Source organism: Zalophus californianus, chromosome 5, assembly GCF_009762305.2.
Source record: "Zalophus californianus isolate mZalCal1 chromosome 5, mZalCal1.pri.v2, whole genome shotgun sequence".
Lineage (NCBI taxonomy): Eukaryota > Metazoa > Chordata > Mammalia > Carnivora > Otariidae > Zalophus > Zalophus californianus.
In genome coordinates this window covers 10,314,746-10,335,909 of record NC_045599.1, presented here as the reverse complement: position 1 = coordinate 10,335,909, position 21,164 = coordinate 10,314,746, and the positions used below count along the sequence as shown (strand labels likewise).

Here is a 21,164-nt window from a genome sequence, read left to right as displayed (position 1 = left end):
ATCCCGTTCTTTGAACCACATGTTCTCTCCACTACGTTATTCCACCTCTCAAGACCAGGTAAATTTGCAAAATAGTACGGCTGTAGAATTTGAATCCACCCCTTGAGATTTGTATTAAACCTAACCCACAGGTCCCCTGCCCACTCCCAATTCCCATCCTCTCTTTTGGAACATAATACCCTCTTTTGGAATATCATTATTGGATTATTGCTGATGCTTTGGTCTGAAGAGCTCTTGGAAAAGAATTACCAAGGGAGAAGCAACTGGGGAGAAAGCATATTCAATTTCCTAGATCTATTACCTGTTAAACTTGGCTCATCCTTGTTTCTTGATGAGCGTGGGATCTTCTTTGTTGTGGCCAACTTGTGATGTTGTGCGTAAGTAGGAGAAGTGAAGAAAGTTAGGAGGGAGGGGCTGTTGTTAATTCAAAATGATTTGTGGTAGCCCTATGTTCCCATCCCGTCAGGAAACAGGGAGGCCCGGGTGTGGTAGGCCGGCAGGTATAAGAACACACTCAATTATCATCAGAAATTTTGACAAAGTACAAATTAGAGCAAGGCCTAGATCCCCTCAAAGGAGTAGTGATCTGAGGAGCCCCCGGAGGATTTTGCCTCCTGCTGAAAGGCATATGGGAGGAGACCGTGGTCATGTTGCCCGGAAGTAGGGTTCATTCAGCAACTTGCTGGCCATAATCTCGACCTGATTGATGGGTCTTCTTTTGCTCTCTCAAGTTCTGGTTATTTGGTATTTGTTTAAAATACAGAAACAAAGGATCATACGCTTCTGTCGAATCGTTACCAGTCTTCATCTACTTTGCATAAAGAAGCAGGAAAAGACAGATCAAATTTGGGGGACTGATGACTGCCAACCTACAGGAGCTGCATTTAATCAGGAAGAGGAGGATAAATACAAGGTCATGAAATCTAAAATCTAATTTCTCTTCTCTGTTCTTGAACAATTTATTATTCCTTCCCTAGTCTTGCAGTATATTCTGGGATGGTGGTGCTAATTGATCAATAAGAAGATCATTAACCTTAATTATCTGCTATTCTGCTTTTTAGTCACCACAGAGGTATTTATAAGATTTTTATAATCTTATATATTTTATATATGTATAATCTTATCTTAGAATTAACGGTGTCAATTGCCAGAACAAAGCAATCATCTTTTCAAAATTTCTCTTTCTTATGTCTAGTGTTTGCACCAAATACTGGATCTATTCTTGCATATAACCCAGAATCCATAAAAGAAAATTTTAATTTCATCCATGGAATAGACATCCCCATGAGGGTAGGATTTGAAGTTCATTTAACTCAGCAATATGTTCCCAAAATGGTACTCTAAAAGTTTTTCTTTCACTTATTACTAAAAGACCTTCTAGGGGGGCGCCTGGGTGGCTCAGTTGGTTAAGCGACTGCCTTCGGCTCGGGTCATGATCCTGGAGTCCCCGGATCGAGTCCCACATCGGGCTCCCTGCTCGGCAGGGAGTCTGCCTCTCCCTCTGACCCTCTTCCCTCTCGTGCTCTCTATCTCTCATTCTCTCTCTCTCATATAAATAAATAAAATCTTTAAAAAAAAAAAAAAAGACCTTCCAGGTCTCACCCTCACCCTGCACAGACACATATAAGATGTGCAAATGGCTTTTCTTTTCAGCCATTTGAGACGGGTAACAAATCACAAGCAATTCTCCTGCAATCTAAAGAAATCATCCTTTTATGTCCTTGATCTTGAATGGAAATGTCTGATTTTTGCATCAGTTATGGAGCATAGTTATGAAAGTGATTTTATTCATTGAATTATGCAAAGTGATGAGATCAAGCACTCCAGTTGTGGGAGAAGAAAATGACTTGGTAGGGTAGACACCAAAGGGTATGGTGTAAAATAAAGGGGAAGAGGGCAAAAGCAGATTTCTCTGGAAATGTGGAGTAAATTTTAGGTTTAGGTCAATCCAAGCAGGTTGGTTGAAGAACTGTCTAAATCGTGCCTTACAGTTGTGATGTGTTAGCCCTGCTACTGTAGATCAGCTCTTCCGGTAGGCTCTGGAGACCATGAGCAGGTGAGAGAATTCCACACTGCTATCCCCTCTAGACCCAGTCAATTCTTAAAGTAAATTTGGAAAGAGATGTGCTGGCCACATTTAACCACCCTGTTCCCTTTCCCTGCAACTGATCTTAACCACCTATGAAACAAGTGCGATAGAACTCATGAAATTGACAAGGTGCCATTTACTTCCTTGTACCAAGTACACAAGTAGAGACTAAGAGGGGACCATTTGCCAGGTGATAATGGACATGTTGAGTTAGGCTCATTTATGTCCATTATGCTGTTAGGGACTATGCAAACAGATGCGTGTATGAATACGCATGGAATCCAAACCAAGTGCATCACAGGCCTCCCATAATAAACAAATATAAGGGAAAAGATGAAATAACTGGTTTAGACCAAAAAGTCTTCAATATCAGTTCACAGACAGTAGTGTACCCCTGATACTTTCTTTAAATATATTTCCTGGGCCCCTGGGTGGCTCAGTTGGTTAAGTGACTGCCTTCGGCTCGGGTCATGATCCTGGAGTCCCGGGATCGAGTCCCGCATCGGGCTCCCTGCTCAGCAAGGAGTCTGCTTCTCCCTCTAACCTTCCCCCCTCTCATGCTCTATCTCATTCTCTCTCTCAAATAAATAAATAAAATCTTTTAAAAAAATAAATAAATACATTTCCTGGTAAACTGGGAATAAAATAATTCTAGAAAGCATCTGTGTGCCCCTGGTCTACATATACGCTTTGATGTAACAGGTCCTCCTTCCAGATAATTTGGAAATAAATGCAATTAGAAACTAGACACTGTAAACTCAAAAAGAATAGTAAGCTGCCCGTGTCAAATGAATGTGACTGTAACACTTCGTGATGGGGGAGCATCTTAGTGAATGGAGTACAGAGTGATTGAAAGTCTTCTTCCAACCAGCTGGGTAATGAAAGTTATCAACACGTATCAGGTGATAACCAGTCATCTTAGCTTGAAAACAATGCGAGAAGTGAACCTTTAGAAATGTCAAGTGACCAAACAAGTATGTGCAGAAATTAACTTTTTTTTATTATATATCATATAATGTAGTAGTAAAGTTTGTTTGAAGTGCATGAATAAAAAGTTAGTGAAATTACAGGAGGAACAATCTATATAGCAATAATAGGTGCATTCCTTGTGCATCTGAAAGGAAAAGGAAAAGAGTTTTCACTCATTTTGGCCTAAAACTTAGTGTCAGGTTCCCAGGATTCTGACATCAGAACCCGGATAACGCTGATTAGAACCATAGGGGCTTTACAATAAAAGCTAAAATATTGACCATATGATGGCAAAAAGTCTTATTTTGTGGTTGACTGATTCTCTTCTAGCTACTCTCTGATGAAGTTGGTGGCGCTGTGGAGGAAGACCGCCGTCTCCTGGACGAGGACCGGGACCGCTCGGCATTGTCGTAGGTGACGTGCTTGTCATAGTTCTCCATCTGAGCCTCGATGAAATCTCTCTGCTGTTGCCTGATGGTCTGGCTGATGAGCCCAGGGAGGGCGTGGATGCTGCCAATCAGAGTCTCTAGTTTTGTCTCCACGGTAACGATCCTCTTCTCAAAGTCTTCGCTCCGTTCATTTAGGTCGGAGATCATGTCGTACATGATGTTCTGGGTCTACAAAACAGGGTGGGAGACAGATAAGGAAACCAAGGACTACGGTGTCAGGACACCGGCCCTGGAAGCAAACTGTCAACTCTCCCAAGTCTGAGGGTTGGATTCCTTTTGGTGGCACACAAAGAAATAGGGGCATCAGCTAATGGAGCACTTGACTTTGCAAAGCAGATTTAGGATGTCTGTTCGATGCCAGGATTTAGAAATGTGGGATCTTTGGGGCCCCTGGGTGGCTCCGTTGGTTGAGCCTCCGACTCTTGATTTTGGCTCAGTTTGTGATCTCAGGGTCATGAGCTCGAGCCCCACACCTTGGGCTCTGCACTGGATGGAGAGCCTGCTTAAGATTCTCTCCCTTCCCCACCACGCCCTCCCCCTCCTAAAACTGTAAGATCTTAGGCCTTAACCTGGTCCAGTTGCAGAAAATGTCATACAGGTTTGCTGGTGGTATGCCCTGTGATTTTTGGTGGTGTCGAGACAAAGTTGTGATTTAATATTTATGTAGATTTCTTAATAGCAGTTACAAAAGTTAGCATATCACATTCGTTTTGCAACATGTAATATTTATTAGGGCAAGGGTAATTTTTAAAATGAAGCTGATTTAAAGAATAATAATAGCATACAGAAGGTACTGGAATGTAGCAAAAATTTTGAGGGTGGAATATGAAAAAATTTGAAGGTGGAATAGTTTAGGACAAACTAATTTGGTCAAGTAATTTAGTAACTTAAAGCAGGAAAAAATTCTGAACGATCTTTTGTGGCCCTAGGTTTCAAATTACAGGCTCTCCGTTGGGTAAAATAGCATTTTGAGAGGTAAAAAATTGGGGGGAGATTAAGTTACCAGTCTACCCTGTGGTTTATCAGAGCTGAGTGGTTTGAAAGAGGAAAATGCTTTTTGGTCTCTAGCGAATCTTGAAATTGTCTTGATGAGAGGCTTTTCATAACTTGGACTCCCAGTTATGTTTCTGGAGGGAACTGAGAGACCAGGAAGAAGGGAAGGAGGGGCACATGAATCTCCTTCCATTGCTGCTTTTCCCAAGTTTCAAAACATTTGTTGAAGCTGTCCATCCCTCTATCTCATTTCCCTCTATTAAATGTGCTCTTACCTGCTTAATAACCTCTTAATGATGCTAAATGAACCGATTAAGAGAGTTACTATTCAGGACACAGGCACCTAGTCTGAGTTTGGTCATGGAGACAGAGCACGTTAACTTTATTTTTTCACTACATAGTCTTGAGAATATGGGAGCGACATCCAATTCACTCAGAAAATACTGAACCCTTAAGACACAACAGCTCTGTAGCTGTAATAATAAGCATGGTGCTCAAGAAATAATTTGAAAGAAATAGCACAGCGTATATCTGTGAGCATCCTGCCTTATAGGTAGACTCCTGAAGTGACACTATATAGTACAGATTTATAATATTATATATAGTAAAATGTTATATCTTATATTATTTCCAAGTGGTCTGCTTTATTTACCCAATTTTTTTTATCATTTGGCCTTGGAGTGATGTAAGAGTCTGCCCCATCTTCATTCAAGACGTGTCTACTTGAGAGCCACGTGTGTAAATATTAATTGAGAACATTTTCGAGTCTCATATGTGCTGCCCACCTTCAGTGCATGACATATGCTCTCCCAGGGGTAAGTCATTGAATTCTTCACTTACCTTCTATTTATAAGGCCTCAAATATTCAATTTTTACATATTTATATTGCATGTGTTATTGATAGACAGTAAGACAAATATGATGTAGTTGTGTTATTTCATAAGGCTAGAATAAATAGGTGTAATTTTCCTAGTGATACTGGAGGCTTTATAAAAGACAAACAACAGGATGTACAGATCCAACTGAGAGTTGCCCCTTTAGTTTTTTATTATTTTTTTAAAGATTTATTTATTTGTTTTGAGAGAGCGAACATGCGCAGGGAGGGGAAGAGGGAGAGAGAGAATCTCCAACAGACTCCCTGCTGAGTGCAGAGCCCAATACAGGGCTTGATCTCACGACGCTGAGATTATGACCTGGGCCAGAGTCAAAAGTCCAATGCTTAACCGACTGAATCACCCAGGTGCCCCTAGAGAGAGTTGCCCCTTTGAAAGCATTCGTGTTAAAAGGTTGAGAACTGGGGAGCCTGGGTGGCTCAGTCGTTAAGTGTCTGTCTTTGGCTCAGGTCATGATCCCAGCCTGGGATCGAGCCCCCGCATCGGGCTCCCTGCTCGGCGGGAAGCCTGCTTCTCCCTCTCCCGCTCCCACTCCCCCTGCTTGTGTTCCCTCTCTGGCTGTCTTTCTCTCTGTCAAATAAATAAAATCTTAAAAAAAAAAAAAAAAAGTTGAGAACTTCCACATGATGCCTCCTTTGGAATTAGCTCAGGAAAATGGTAGGTTGTCATTGTTGGCAAATATTCATTTTTTAAAAAAATTTTTTATTGTTATGTTAATCACCATACATTACATCATTAGTTTTGGATGTAGTGTTCCATGATTCATTGTTTGTGCATAACACCCAGTGCTCCACGCAGAACGTGCCCTCTTTAATACCCATCACCAGGCTAACCCATCCCCCCACCCCCCAAATATTCATATTTTTAAAGTGGAGTTGACTTGAGAGGAACAACCAAAAATCAACTGGATAAATCTTGTGAGTGTGACAGAAGAATCAAGGGACCATTAATGTACTTTTTAAAAAGTACTATGATCTTTTAAATAATGAAAAAAGAATCCTAAATTATAAAAACTGATTCTTTTTTTGGAAAGATGATTCTCATGTTATGATGTAATTTCTTGTATTTTTTTTTTAATTTCAACACTGCAGTCTTCTGAGCGAGCTTAAAATAGAAAAATAATTTTATTAATGAGTCCTCTGTAGCCCTGAACGTCACAGTCAAACCCAGAATGTAGTTCTGCTCTCAGAGGGATGAGACTGAATGACAAATATGAAACCCAATGGTATTGTCTCATATTCCACTTATGTTTCTTACATATTTTCAAGTCCCTGTAAGTGGGAGGGCTTTTAGAAAGGGGGTTGAATAATTTATGTAGGGAAAGAGCATATGAAGGAAGAGTTTTAGGAAAATTCTCTTAAGTCGGGTCATCGGGTTTAGGGTGGTTTGTTGGCTTGATGCGTTAAGCAAGTCTGGGGTGTCCTCCTCCCAAAGCATGATCAGTTACTGTGCAGTGCTTCATTCCAACAGACCTCATCACGAGGGCTGAGACCCCAAGCTTACCTTGGCCAGGTCCACCAAGGTATTGGCTTGGTCATTCAGTTTCCTCTGCTCCATCTTTACACTTCTTAATCTAAAAGACAGAATCTGAAGTCAGAAGGGCTCCTTCCTTTCTACTGCTCTCATACGCCTTCCAAAGAGCATGCATAAAATCGACAAGAGCAAAGAACTGCATGGATAATGCCTTGAATATTTGGGGTCAAGTCCAAACTGGTTATGTATCTGGTACAATGAGAAGCATGCTTCCCCAACACCGCAAAAAAGGAAAGGAGAGAGAGAGAAAGAGAGAGAGAGAGAGAGATGAGGTGTCCTTAGGACAGCTATTTACCAGGGAGTTAAAAGTTGAACGGAGAAAGGCTCATAAGGATTTAACCATATGAGAAAAGTCAAAACATTCCTTAAAATCCCAGTATCGTTTCAAATAGACATAGGAAGAAATAGGCAAAGCGACGACAATTTCATCAATGTTGGAGCAGTGAGCACCTTCCTATGCCTACATGACTAGATACGGGGCATAGCCCTGTTCAGCTGGAGATGGATTGGGTTAGGTATTTGAACCTGATGAAACGCAGTGATAAGTGAGATTCTTATTAGCAAAAATAAAGCTTTTATTCAACCAGCAGCAAGATAACTCAAAACACATAATTCTCTTATTCTTCCTTGTGTTTCCCTTGACTTTTATCTTAAACTGCCATGAATTTGAAGGGAAGCCGGACCATTTCCTTGGGAGAATTTCCCTTAATTTTTTCTTGTAGATAAAAGTCAGCGGACAATTAAAATGTCTGACAGATGGGACTGCTACTCATAAAGTTACTTTTAGATACTTTGAAATATCACTGCCTATATCTGATTGACAGTCAAACAACCACTGGTTTTTTTTTTTTAATCTTTCTGAATGACAACTCTTACTATTCCTTAACTTATTTACTATAATATTTAAAAAAATATTTATTCATTGCTTACTCTGTACCAAGAAATCAAGATTTTCCAACAAGAGACAAGTGGTTTGTTGTTCTTTAAGCCAACGATTCAAAGCATTCAAAGCCATGCTCCAGGAGAGGAGCAAGTCTCTCTCAGCTACTAGTTAAAAAAAAAAAAAAAAAAAAGTCCATGCTAACCTTTTTGCCTTGATGACATGTTGTTTGTAAAGTACAGTGTTGATGTTGGAGAGTCATCTTGATAATTTCCCAATTTAAATGAAAGGTAATTACAAAAAAGGGATAAAAAATTCACAGGGCAAGATTTTACTGCCAGGGAGATTTTTGCAACGAATGTTCATGATGCGCAGTGATTTTGTTTTGAAACTACGATAGCCAATATGTCCCCAAATCTGCTTGACAGTGAAGATAGAGTTCCTTCTGCCAGTATGGGTTTAACTGACACCTGCCTATAACACGGTATTTAACCATCCAAAACAGCTTAAGGTTATAACATATCATTGCAAGTCTGTGTTTCTCTATTAGAATGCTTGGAACTCAGTTAATTGGCTCCTTTCTGTGCTATTCTAGAGATGGAATATGTTTAAGTGTAAAAGAAACTTACAAATATGTATTTAAATCTAACACGTTGTTGAGATAGGTTTCTCTAAGTAGTTACAAGGATTACGGGTCTTGATGTCTGCCTTTTAAAAAACAAGTCCCTTCCCTCCCCCTGCCAAAAAAACCCAAAACAAAACAAAACAAAACAACCCTTGAAACATGTGTGGGGTCATTCTATAGAAATGTACTAGAGAGAACAAAGGGGCCAGACAGGGACTCCATTCTCCCTGGCCCTAATTTGACCTTCAGTTTCTTAATGGAGGAAACAAATAGGGTTAGGTGAGGACAGTGGTTCTGAAGTGCTGGATTTATATCAGCAGAGGTGTTCTAGATGGCTAAGTGACACGCAAACAAGAAGACCTTAAATACTAAACCAGATGGAGAGACAGTTCTCTTTAATTCTCTTCCAATTCATGATTATTACAGGAAAAATGTCTCAGGCTGGTCCTATCCTGTTTTTATCTCCCAACACCTGCTAGTCTCTCCTTTCTGAAAAAAGAGAGAGCAGCATTTCAGCTGAGAGCTTTCTGCAGGCAACAGTCCGTGGCTAGAATTCAATGCCAGTGTTGCAGTTGTTGGCTGATGCTGCCTTTACCTCTCTTTGCTGGGAATGGTTTTTTGTTTTTTCATTTTGGTTTGTTTTTGGTTTTGTTTTTTAGCCATTTTGTGATAGAGACTTACATCAAGCTTTGTTTTCAGATTTAAATAATAGGAGAGTCGGCACGTGAATGACCCAAGTTTGGGGAACCAGATCAGAAGCCTGAGCAGCTAGTGAGTGCAGGCAAAGTCCTGAGCTTGGCCGGTCCCGCGCAAGGGCCAGAGTGCTGGTCCCTTCGCTGAGGTTAGTACTCTGTCTTCCAAACAGTGAAGCCTAACTTGCTTCTCTTGAATTCCTATATTATGTTTCTGACAGTAGAATTTTGCCCATTTTCTTTTCCACTAATCCGGAAAGCTGACATAGAGCAGCCTATTTGATTGGAATCCCCTGAGCTACTTGCACTTAAATCATCTTGCCTTGCTGCTTCTGAGACTGCCTGAACCATAGAACTGGCAGAAAAAAGCCTACTTAAAGCTTCAGCTGTCAGAATAAAAGGTAAAAGGTGTGTGTTTTACTTCCCTTCCCCCCGCCCCTCAAAAGAAGAATAAGGAACATATGTTGACTTCTTCCTTGTGAACTTCACTTATCACAGGAAAAGATCATGATTTTGGATCACATTTCCATAGCAGCAATCAGACTACTAAAATTCACAAATAAAGGATCCACTTGGGTGCATGCAGCCGGTAGAAAATTCTGCAAATGTTGAGGGGAGCGGCTCACACAACTTACTTCCGAGCTCTATTTTCATTTTGTTGAAATAAAAAGACAAAACAAAAGAAAAGAAACTGTAAAATATTCTGGAACAAAACAGCGTGGTGTTCAATTGTGCACAGGGGGCTCGATTCATTGGCGGAAAGATCCTGTTAAGGTTCTGCAGGATTTTGGCACAGTGATCACAAAAAAACACTGTTCAATTATATTAGCATCCTTCACTGCTGAGAGACTGCCTCACCTGAAACACAGCGCTTTCTCCAGAATGAAGGTTCAGAAGGAAGAACCTCTACCAGGTCATTATGGCCTCTTCGATACTCGATGTACAAGTGAACTACAAGACCCATTTTGGCCTAATATGAATGTCATAGGGACAGTAGTCTCAATAATGGGATTATAATGTCAGTGTTTCTTGGAGGGGGTACATACACTCCGAGTTGGGGCTGTTCAGAAGCCTGGCTTTCTGAAAGGTGGGTAATCCAAAAACTCAGCATCAGAGAAATTCTGTTTACTGAATTTCTCGGCTCCAAGAACAAGTTAATGTTGATTGATTGCTGGGTCTGTAGTTGAGATAGACAGAAGAATGATACACTTTAAAAGAGTTAATGCCGATACCAGAAAAAATGCTCAAACGTCTACAGGCACAGAATGCTTCCTGGCACTAAGTGATGATCCCTAAAGACAGATCTGTTACTGGAAAGAGGACAGAGCCTGGAGAAGCAGGCATCTACTGGAGACTAGGGAGGCCATGTGTTAGAGAGAGACGCTGGGAAGAGGGGAGTCCAGATCGAGCTCCGGAAAAGCTCTCAGGACAAATCAGAGGATGGGAGAGGCCAGCAGAGCTCTAGCCAATGAAATTGTAAATCTGTGTCTGAATAGTGGGCAATGGGAGTCTTGCCCTGAAGAATCGAGCCCTGTGTGCTTTCCTGCATGACTTCACTCACTCACTTAAAATGAGAGATTAGGCATGATTAGAATAATCTAGCCAAAACCCAGTCCATATAAATGTCCAGTTCTACTTAAAAAAATTTTTTTTTACAAAGTATAAGTACCCTCCCACCTCAGAGGAAATCAGATAACCCCAAGACTAAGTTATAAAACAATTTAGAACATTTGCATGGCTCGAAGCTGATCTACTTTAGAACTACGTTGTTGCTACTGAAGAAACAGAATGAGAAATGTCTGCAAGAAGCAAAAGAATCATGAATGGTTTCCTCTGTTATGCTATCCCAGAGCAGGATTCTGGAAGGCCCATGTAAGCTATACCTCGAACCCCTTAAGAGTGGATCCGTGCACCTTCTAGCAATCTAACGATTGCTTAGGTGCAATTTTTCAATTTCGCTTCTCCCAATAATTTTTTCTGACATACTATAAAAATTTTCAAACCTGCAGCAAAGTTGAAAAAAATTTATAGTGAACACCCCTAAGCTGCCCCCACCTGCCCCAAGATTGAAGCATGAGTGCATTTTGTGACAAGACAGATAAAAATATAAATACCCACCATTCACATGTGGCTACAAAATTATTACAGAAACCATCAAAGCAGTTTTTCCAATAGTTATATAAAAACTTCTCAATGGCACACAAGGCCACTCACATTTCATTTTCTATTTAATAGGTACATCACACTGACAGAAAGGGTTATAAATATGATCCCGGAGGAAATGGCATGTGTGGTTGCTGGACCCGTAGACAGCCCACACCTGCCCACACACGCAAAGGTAAGTTTTGTGTGTGTGTTTTTTTTAATATACCTGAACAATATAAGTTCGTATTGAAATATTAGAAGTACAAAGGGTGATTTCTCCACAGTATGGAGAAATCTTGGATGAATGTTGGGTTTCTATGTGGTACACTTGTGGGGGTGTAGGAATGGCCACTCTACCAGGAGAGGGGTGCCTGGGGACCCTTGAGGAGGCAGCCTGTCCTCAGAGGTGAAGGCTCAGCATCTCTCTGGGGACTCGCTCTCTTAGTCTAAACTTTAAGGAATCAAGATGTGGAGTCCCCTAGGGGGTGGTATTTGGTTAATAAAGGTAGCCGTGATCTCCAGCAAGCAGTTTCCTCTTGGGAGCCAGATCTGATCCGGGGTCCCTCTGTGTTTCCCTTTTATGCATTCCCAGACTTGGACAGAGTATTATCTTAAAATTCTAGCCTTTCCTTACAATGGGATAAAAAGCATAGTTGGGGGCCCAGTGTGACATCCCAGAGCTAAAGGGGAAATGATGTCACTTTGGGGCTGCTGGCCGCAAGAACATGACTAAAGTGCTCTGAGGAGCCATGAGGGCGGGCTCTACTGTACTGTATGTGTGGAGTCTCCATTTTAGATCTCACAGTGCCTGGATTTTATTCTCATTAAGGTAGTAATTTCTAGACAGAGTCCACACTGTGAGTGCTAGCTATTTAGAAACGCACAGTTAGAGGGAGAAGTGAAAGGGTAGCCCTTGAATACTGCGTGATTCCCCAGAGACTCTCGGTGTAATATATTAGGTATGTACTACCTGAGGATATACAATGAAAACTCCAGCTTCAGAGCTTTCTGGTCTACCGCACTAGGCAGCTCCGAGAAAGACACATCTTGCTGTCTCAGCAGGATACCCAGTGTGTTGCCCCACCTTTCCATGATTCCCCTGGTAGGCTGCATGAGGAAAGCTACTTTTCTGGCCCACCCATGTAACGGATCTGCTCTTCCCCACACAGAAATGGCATGGACTTAAGAGCAAGGCTGTGCAGCCTCAAGATGGACGCCCACGTGAATGTACTTACGGTAAGGATGCTGCCAGCCTGAGGGAGAAAAACTGGTGCTTTCAAGTCATTATTGAAACTCACTACAGAGGCATTTGTCCTTTAAAAGTCTATGATGGTTATATACAGTGTTACAACAAAATGGTGTGAAGAACTTCAACAAACTGAATAATGGTGGTCTGGATAAAGTCAGAATAATGGTGGAAGAATGTAAGGTCTGCAGGCACTATAAAATCTATAATGAACACGGAGTGTATAGAAAATCCCCCAAGTCCTGAGTAAAGACTCATTTAAAAATGCAAGTATTAAATCAAGCATCTATACTATCTTCACAGAAATATGTTGGCAGAGTGTTAAAAAAAAAAAATCCAGACAGGTCATAAAATAGTAAATGTTTGTCAAGATTTTGCAGTAGATACAAACTAAACATCCTACAGCAAACTAGATGATTAAGCTATACTAGGAAATACAATTGCAACTGAAAATATTGTTTCTAAAGAGAGAACCTGAGAAGACATTTTAGTTAATACAGTAAATGACGATTCTCCCTCATAATGAATGATTTTTTTAGTCCTAAAAAGAACTGACAATCTTCTCAGCATTTCATTTGTGGAATTACTAAAATGCCAAATAATGTCTTCTGGGCACAGATATGACAGTGTTTTCTTTTTTCTTCTCTCACGAGAGAAGAATGACCAAGTGTGAGAATTTAGACCCAGAGCTACACAAGCAGGAAGGCAACAAATGAGAAATGGTACTTACTGGTGAATAGCTTGCAAGAATTTTCGTTGATGTTTTCTTACTTTTGCATGATCTATCTTTTTTACTAGCTTTGTATTTTTGTAAATTAGCCATGTTTCCCTGAGTACATTGGCAGCTGCGTTTTTCACCTGTTAAGAAAACAAACAAACAACAAATCCAAATCAAAACCACATTGAGATACCACCTTACACCAGTTAGAATGGCAAAAATTGACAAGGCAAGAAACAACAAATGTTGGAGAGGTTGTGGAGAAAGGGGAACCCTCTTACACTGTTGGTGGGAATGCAAGTTGGTACAGCCACGTTGGAAAACGGTGTGGAGGTGCCTCAAAAAATTAAATATAGAGCTACCCTATGACCTAGCAATTGCACTCCTGGGTATTTACCCCAAAGACACAGATGTAATGAAAAGAAGGGCCGTATGCACCCCAACGTTCATAGCAGCAATGTCTGCAATAGCCAAACTGTGGAAGGAGCCGAGATGCCCTTCCACAGATGAATGGATAAAGAAGATGTGGTCCATATATACAGTGGAATATTACTCAGCCGTCAGAAAGGATGAATACCCAACTTTTACATCCACATGGATGGGACTGGTGGAGATTATGCTAGGTGAAATAAGTCAAGCAGAGAGAGTCAATTATCGTATGGTTTCACTTATTTGTGGAACGTAAGGAATAGCAGGGAAAAATGAAGCAGGGGAAATCGGAGGGAGAGATGAACCATGAGAGACTATGGACTCTGAGAAACAAACTGAGGGTTCTAGAGGGGAGGGGTGTGGGGGGATGGGTTAGCCCGGTGATGGGTATTAAGGAGGGCATGTACTGCATGGAACACTGGGTGTTATACACAAACAATGAATCATGGATCACTACATCAAAAACTAATGATGTATGGTGATTAACATAACATAATTAAAAAAATAAACAAAAAAAACCTAATGATGTATGGTGACTAACATAACATAATTAAATTAAAAAAACAAACAAACAAAAAAACACAACAGTTGATAAATTCCAGAGCAGAATCCTTTGCAACGTGGCTGGGGCGGGGGGGTCATATTTGTCATCTGAATGATCATGGTAAGTTCTAGTTCGTTGAGTAACTGTTTCTCAAAAAAAAAAAAAATGTGTCTTGAATCTGAGCCTGTTAAAAAGTACCTGTTTCTGTCTTGGAACCACATTTAAAATGGAATATTAGGGAGGTACTGACCTATTTCTGGGCTAACCTCTACCCCAAGCAGTTTTTTTTTTTTTTTTTTTTTTTTTAAAAGAAATCAAGAGGTGCTTGTGACCTGTCTGGCAACACTAGGGGGGGAAAAGGTGCTGATTTCCCCACCCTGTATTGTAATTGTTTATCCCCACGTTCTTCATTTCCCTGGAGGAAGGCAAAATGCCAGAAGGCCAAGGTGAATCTTGTCTCTTGCAAGCCTGTTTGGGATTTTTGGCTGCCAAACGACAAGAAGGGCACGTTTCCACTGCTCAGTGTCCAAGCAGCCCTATTCTTCTGCCCTCCTGGGGTGACTTAGCAAACTGTATGCCTGTTAGCACACTTCAACGAACTGACAGAGTCTATGTTGTTGTGATTTTGTTGGTTAATTTAAGTACACTGCATTTCAAATGGATGAGACAAACCTAAAGGATGTAAGTGTTTCAGTAACACAGCCAAGACCTAGTGTAGCTGATGGGAGGTGAGAATACTTCCTAGTAATATTCAAGCACTTTTCTTTCTTTTTTTTTAAATTTTTTATTGTTATGTTAATCACCATACATTACATCATTAGTTTTTGATATAGTTTTCCACGATTCGTTGTTTGTGTATAACACCCAGTGCTCCATGCAGAATGTGCCTTCTTAAATACCCATCACCAGGCAAGCACTCATGGATCAACTTCTTAGAGTAAGTCATTAATAATTAGCCTAAGTGAAACCTCTGGGTCATCATGTCTTGCACTATGAGCAAGAAAGCACTTTCTTGATTAGCATCTTCAACAATTCTTGGAACCTGATAAAGGCCAGCCAAGGCCAAGTTTGGCCTCTCCCTTGCTCATAGTGCAAGGTGTGATGACCCAGAGGTTTCACTTAGGCTAATTATTAATGACTTACTCTAAGAAGTTGATCCATGAGGCAAAGCATGAGAGACTCTTAACTCTAGGAAACAGACTGAGGGTTGCTGGAGGGGAGGGGGCTGGAGGGATGGGGTAAACTGGGTGATGGGCATTAAGGAGGGCTCTTGATGGAATGAGCATTGGGGGTTGTATGCAACTGATCAATCACTAAACTGGACCTCTGAAACTAATAAAAAAATCCAAAAAAAAAAAAAAGTTGATCCATTGAATTCTTCTGAGTGATTGAGTGATGGATAAAGGATGTTTCGGGGCAGGGGGCTGGGTAGAGGAAGACGACTTTGTAAGAAAGGCAAAGTGGTGGGGAAGACCGAGCAGTGAACTGGACTTGAGAAATGGTTCTAAGTTCTTGACTTTGGACTAAGTAAGTTAGGTCAAGGAGACTAGCTAAACCTCACAGGACTTTAGTTTTCTCTTCCCTACATGAGAAAAGTAGAATTCTTACTCAAGTCCTTTTCAGGTCTTAGTTTTCAATAAGGAAGAGTCTTAGAATTACAACTATGATCGCAGGGATGTACATGTATTTTTTCACTTTTAGCACAGAAAGCCTCAGGTTTGGTAGCTGATGGCAAATCCTGTTCATGCTGCTGTAAAGGTTTCTTTCTGAGTGAAAATGAATTGCTAGAACCCACGTTAAGAAAATGACTTGCTTCTTAGAACTGCTTTTAGCAGCGACTTTGCTTTATGATGCACTTCCTCCTGGATATTCATCAGACTGCACAGAGAGCACTCATGCAGAAACAGGATTGAAGTATTAGGTGCTAAGCGCCAGCAGAGTGTCCAAGAAACATCACCACCGTCCACAGTGAAGTTGAGAGGTGTTCCAGTGAAATACTTGGCTCTTCATTTTTACAGAAACAGATTTCTCTTCTTTACAGGGGTAGGAGTTGCCTTTGGGAGGGCTTTTCCATCTGATCGTTAGATCTGTTTCAGAGGTGAGGATGCTGCGTAAGTGGCCAAGGGTTGAGGACCTTGCTTTTAAAGGGAAAGGGGTAGGAAGGTACTGGTCAGCACCAATTGGGGTTGGAATAGGCCCTTCCCCACTAAGAAACAGAAGGGCCATCGAAGGGAGGTCTCAGCTATCTGAACGGCTTTAGCTGCCTGGAAGATGGTAAGGGAACCTGGTAGACACCCCCTCCTTGATTTTATCAGCTCAAGACGCAGAGGAGGAAGCTAGAAAACTTGGTAAACAACAGATGGGACAGTAAAACAGTGGTTGAACATAGGAATGTTTGCAAGAGAACATAACAACTGATTTTGCTTTGGATTCCCATCCATAAACAGCAAATGCCAAATTCCTCAAGTTCTTAAATCTTCAAAAAAGCGATTTGCTGCTTGCCCTCGAGGTGTTTTAAATGGTTTTTTTGTTCTCTTTGGGATGGTGGGGGAATGGCTGAAGGGGAGTAGGAAACCTCAATTTCTGAGATCATTGGGGTGGGTTGACACCCCCAAGGTCTTTGTGGCAGGATTTGTATGCACAAAACGCTCACTGTAGTTGACAGGCTAAAAATGAAAATGATTCCTCATCTGAAAATGAAATCCCTACAGCTGCTTTGAAAAACTATGAGACAGATGCATTTATGTTGTAACGTCCCCCTTTCTAACTCCCTAATAGGTTTTGAAACACAAGAATAAAACTCTGAAGTCATCCCATTTAACTGGTACTTTTCAAGATGGCGGCCACAAGACAAACATCCAAGAGTAGAAACATGCACCCTCTGCCTAGTGATCACATGTGCCTGGGATAAGTAGGTATTTCCAGCCTCTTTTAGGGCTGAAAGGGACAGGGGACAGTGAGAAGACAGGGTACAAAGTACCTCAGTGTCCCACAGGTTTGAACAATGGGGAATTGTTACAGGGCAGGGATAGCCAATTGGAGAAGGGAAGTAGGTCTGTGCATTAGTGATCGTTTAGATGAAAGGGAAGTTGAATTAGAGGGCAAGTTTCTTTTGTTAACGAAGTTAAGAACCCTGCCATACAGTTATCTCGCAATGTAACCCTGGAGCTCCCTCCTGCCCTTCGGGGGCATTTACAGACTCTCAGAGGGGCATGGGTGTTGACACTAATCTTTGTGTCCCCTAGCACAGTGCTTTGGGCATAGGTGGTACTAATTATTTGATAACGTAGTATATACTTTGCATCATAAAAACTTCTAATCATGAACCACAGATACATACTTATCCACCAAAGGACCCTTTGGATAAGAAGGGTATACAGGTTACAGAAGAGACCTATGATCTCACCAGGTCTTCCCTAATTTCCAATTACTAATTCAACACATTTATTAAGTGTCTATCACATGTTAGATACTGTGATAGTTGCTAGGGGGAGATCATAGATATGACCCCCCACAATTGTAGCTGTAATAATTCTAGTGCCAATTAATGGGCCAAAGCCACTGTGAAATAGAACTTCTTTTCTGTACATCAAAAAATGAGAGAAAAAAAAGGAAAACATGAACATTTGCTCTGCCTGACTCATGCTCAACTCCAATTAAAATCTTTTATCAGAAGCATTTTGACAGGCATATTAATAATCAGGTATTTTGAGAACACAAAGGCCCTAAAAGCAATAATACTATTGAAGGTAATGGTACTTACCCAGATGCCTTAAAAGCATCTTCACAGGTAGAAAGGATATGAAATGTTCTATTGCCGACTTACAGGTAATGATAAAAAAAAAAAAGCCACAGGTAGCAAGGTGAACAATATTTTTAAGTGCAACAATATTTGATAAACCACAAAAGCCCTTAAAGCGGATGGACTTTTAATTGAAACTTTGCTTTGCTCAAACCTAGATAGAGACAGTTATTAAAGCACTGTCTAAAGGGTACTTTGTTTATAGTTTTCCTTTGCTTTTGACTACTGTGATTCTTAAAGAAGAAACCTCCATTTCTTTGTCCTTTTTCCTCTTGCCTCTCCCTTCAGAGACTTATTTTGGGGCAGTGCTTCCCACTCTTTCTGAATTTAAGAGGAAGGCACATAACCTCTGCCTGAAGGAACAGGAGAGTTCCCTGCCTCTCATTCTCCTAACGACAGTAAAATGGGTAAAATGTTGCTTCGTATGCTGTGGGTGATGCCTCCGGGATGCCCGGGGCAAATGTAGACAAGGCTTCTAAGCCTGAACACCAACACCATGTGCCGCCCAGTTCCCCTCAGGAGCAGGTACGTGGGGCTGGGTGAACGCTGGAGCTTTGGAACAGAGGGAAGTCCCAGGGATCCATTCATTCTGTGTTTTCACCCACACTGGTGCTTATGTCACCAAGCACAATGTAAAAGCTCCGTAGACGAAATCCTCCAGAATTTCTGTTCACTTGCTAAGAAGCACGTAGGAAACAAAATTATATAACTGCATAATGGTGTTCTTATTATGGATCTTATTGAGAATTCTTAACAGGATTGGAAACACCCACAGTGGACATTAATATGTATAATTATCTTTTGTGGTACATCTAGCTACTTTAAAAATTAGGTCTGGGCTCCCAGAATTGCTTGTTTTCAAGTTTCCTTCTAAAATGGAAGTATGCAGAGGGCCAAACTCCAGGATTTCTTCTTGGTTCAGACATGGATGAAGAGCAATAATATTTCCAAAAGATAAAGCATGGTAAACACGCTGCCTGTCAGGTGATAAACTGCAAATGTACGAAATAGCTAGTCCTATCTTCCTAAGCCCCATGACAAGTTACTGCTATTGTGCTTTCATTTTGAAATCATTAGATTATTCTGGGTCCATGTACCTCCTTGGCCATTTTTTTGAACTATAGAGTGGCATGTAAACTTTTGGAATTACATGGAACAATCTCCCCTAATATATACTGTGCAATGAATAGTGTGTTCTACTTTCAAACACAGTATTTTACGTGGCTAAGGTTGTCAAACAGAGAAACGATTTCTATATGAAATTGTTCCTCTGGAAACTTGGGCACGGTGAATAATTTTTCATGGAAATTGTTCAATGCAGTTAAGAGACACAATGGGAGGCTTGGAAAGTTAGATTTCTTCCTAGAAGAAATAATCAATTGTTTAACATTCATACTGCTGCTTCTTTACAGGCCTATTCAGATTTCAGAATGTCTATAATCATTACCCCTGCTGACCATCAGAAAAAAAAAAGATAGCACCCTTGAACTTGTATCTTGAACCTTCCTCTTGGTAACTCTATATGGCTTTTAGGTCCTTGTTTACTCTTGGTTATGTCCCAGAAATCAGTCCTGATTGTTCAGATTTTTGAACTCTCTTTAAATTGTAGTTGACATACAATGTTCCATTAGTTGGGGTATGGACAACATGGTGACTTGACAGTTATCTGTGTGCTCAGCATTACTGCACTTACAATCTGCATGTCACCGTGCAAAGTTGTCACAAGAATACTGACTATATTCCCAATGTTGTACTTGACTTACTCATTTTAAAACTGGAAGTTTGTACATCTTAATCACCTTCAAATATCTTGCCCATCCCCAAACCCCACTCTCCTCTGGCAACTATGGTTGGTTCTGGGTATTTAAAAGCCTGGTTTTGTTTTTTAAATTTTATTTTAAATCCAGTATAGTTAACATACAGTGTTTTATTAGTTTCAGGTGTACAATACAGTGATTCAACAATTCTATACATTACTCAGTGCTCATCACAGTAAATGTACTCTTAATCCCCTTCATCTGTGTCACCAATTCCCCCCCCCCCACCTCCCTCTGGTAACCATCACTTTGTTCTCTATAGTTACGAGTCTGTTTCTTGGTTTGTCTCTTTTTTTCCCCTTTGTTCATTTGTTTCTTAAACTGCACATGAGCGAAAATCCTATGGTATTTGTCTTTTTCTGACTTAATTTGCTTAGCATTATACTCTCTAGGCCCATTTCCATGTTGGGAATGACAAGATTTCATACTTTTTTATGGCTGAGTAATAATCCATATATATTAAAAATATATAAAAATGTATTTAAAATATATATCACATATTCTTTTTCTTTTTAATTTTATTATGTTAATCACCATACATTACATCATTAGCTTTTGATGTAGTGTTCCATGATTCATTGCATGTAAAGCCTGGTTTGTTTTGTTTTGTTTTTTGGTCTGTGTTTCTTTTTAACTTTGTTTATTAATTTGTTTCTTCCACCTACAAATGAAATCATATGGTACCTTGTGTTTGTCTGACTTATTTCACTTAGCATGATACTCTCTTGCTCCATCCATGTTGTCGTAAACTGCAACATTCCATCCTTTTTTATAGCTGGGTAATATTCCATTGTGTATCTATGTATCACATCTTCTGCATCCACTCATCTATTGATTAAAACTTACATTGCTTCCATATCTTAGCTATTTTCAATAATGCAATAAATATAGGGGTACATATATCTTTTCTAATTAAGTGTTTTCATTTTCAATACCCAGACGTGAAAGAGCTGGATTGTACAGTATTGCTAGTTTTATTTTTTTTTTAGGCACCCCTATGTCATTTTCCATAGTGGCTGTACCAATTTACATTCCCCCCAAAAGTCCATGAGGGCTCCCTTATTACTACATTTTCATCAACACTTGTTACATCTTGTCCTTTTGATACTAACCACTTTGATTTGGATTTTCCTGATGCTGAGTGATGTTGAGCATCTTTTCATGTGCCTGTTGGCCATCAGCGTGTCTTCTTTGGAAAATTTCTGTTCAGGCCCTCTAACCATTTTTTAATTGGATTATTTGGGGTTCTTTTGGTATTGAGTTCTATTAGTTCTTATATATTTTGAATATTAACCCCTTATTGGTATATCACTTGTAAATATATTCTCCCCTTCAGTAAT

General features: G+C 40.4%; 1 protein-coding gene across 1 annotated transcript in view; it reads right to left on the bottom strand.

Annotated features, from left to right (window-relative positions):
* Positions 1-3,068: 3,068 nt before the first annotated feature.
* KCNN2 (potassium calcium-activated channel subfamily N member 2) overlaps positions 3,069-21,164 on the bottom strand; it is a 142,993-nt gene continuing 124,897 nt past the window's right edge. Inside the window, exons 6-8 of the mRNA XM_027605754.2 lie at positions 13,245-13,372; positions 6,897-6,966; positions 3,069-3,675 (exon numbers count right to left, since the gene is read on the bottom strand). Of these exons, the coding sequence (XP_027461555.2) occupies positions 3,385-3,675; positions 6,897-6,966; positions 13,245-13,372 (489 nt within the window). The 3' untranslated portion in view covers positions 3,069-3,384. The remainder of the gene's footprint in view (positions 3,676-6,896; positions 6,967-13,244; positions 13,373-21,164) is intronic.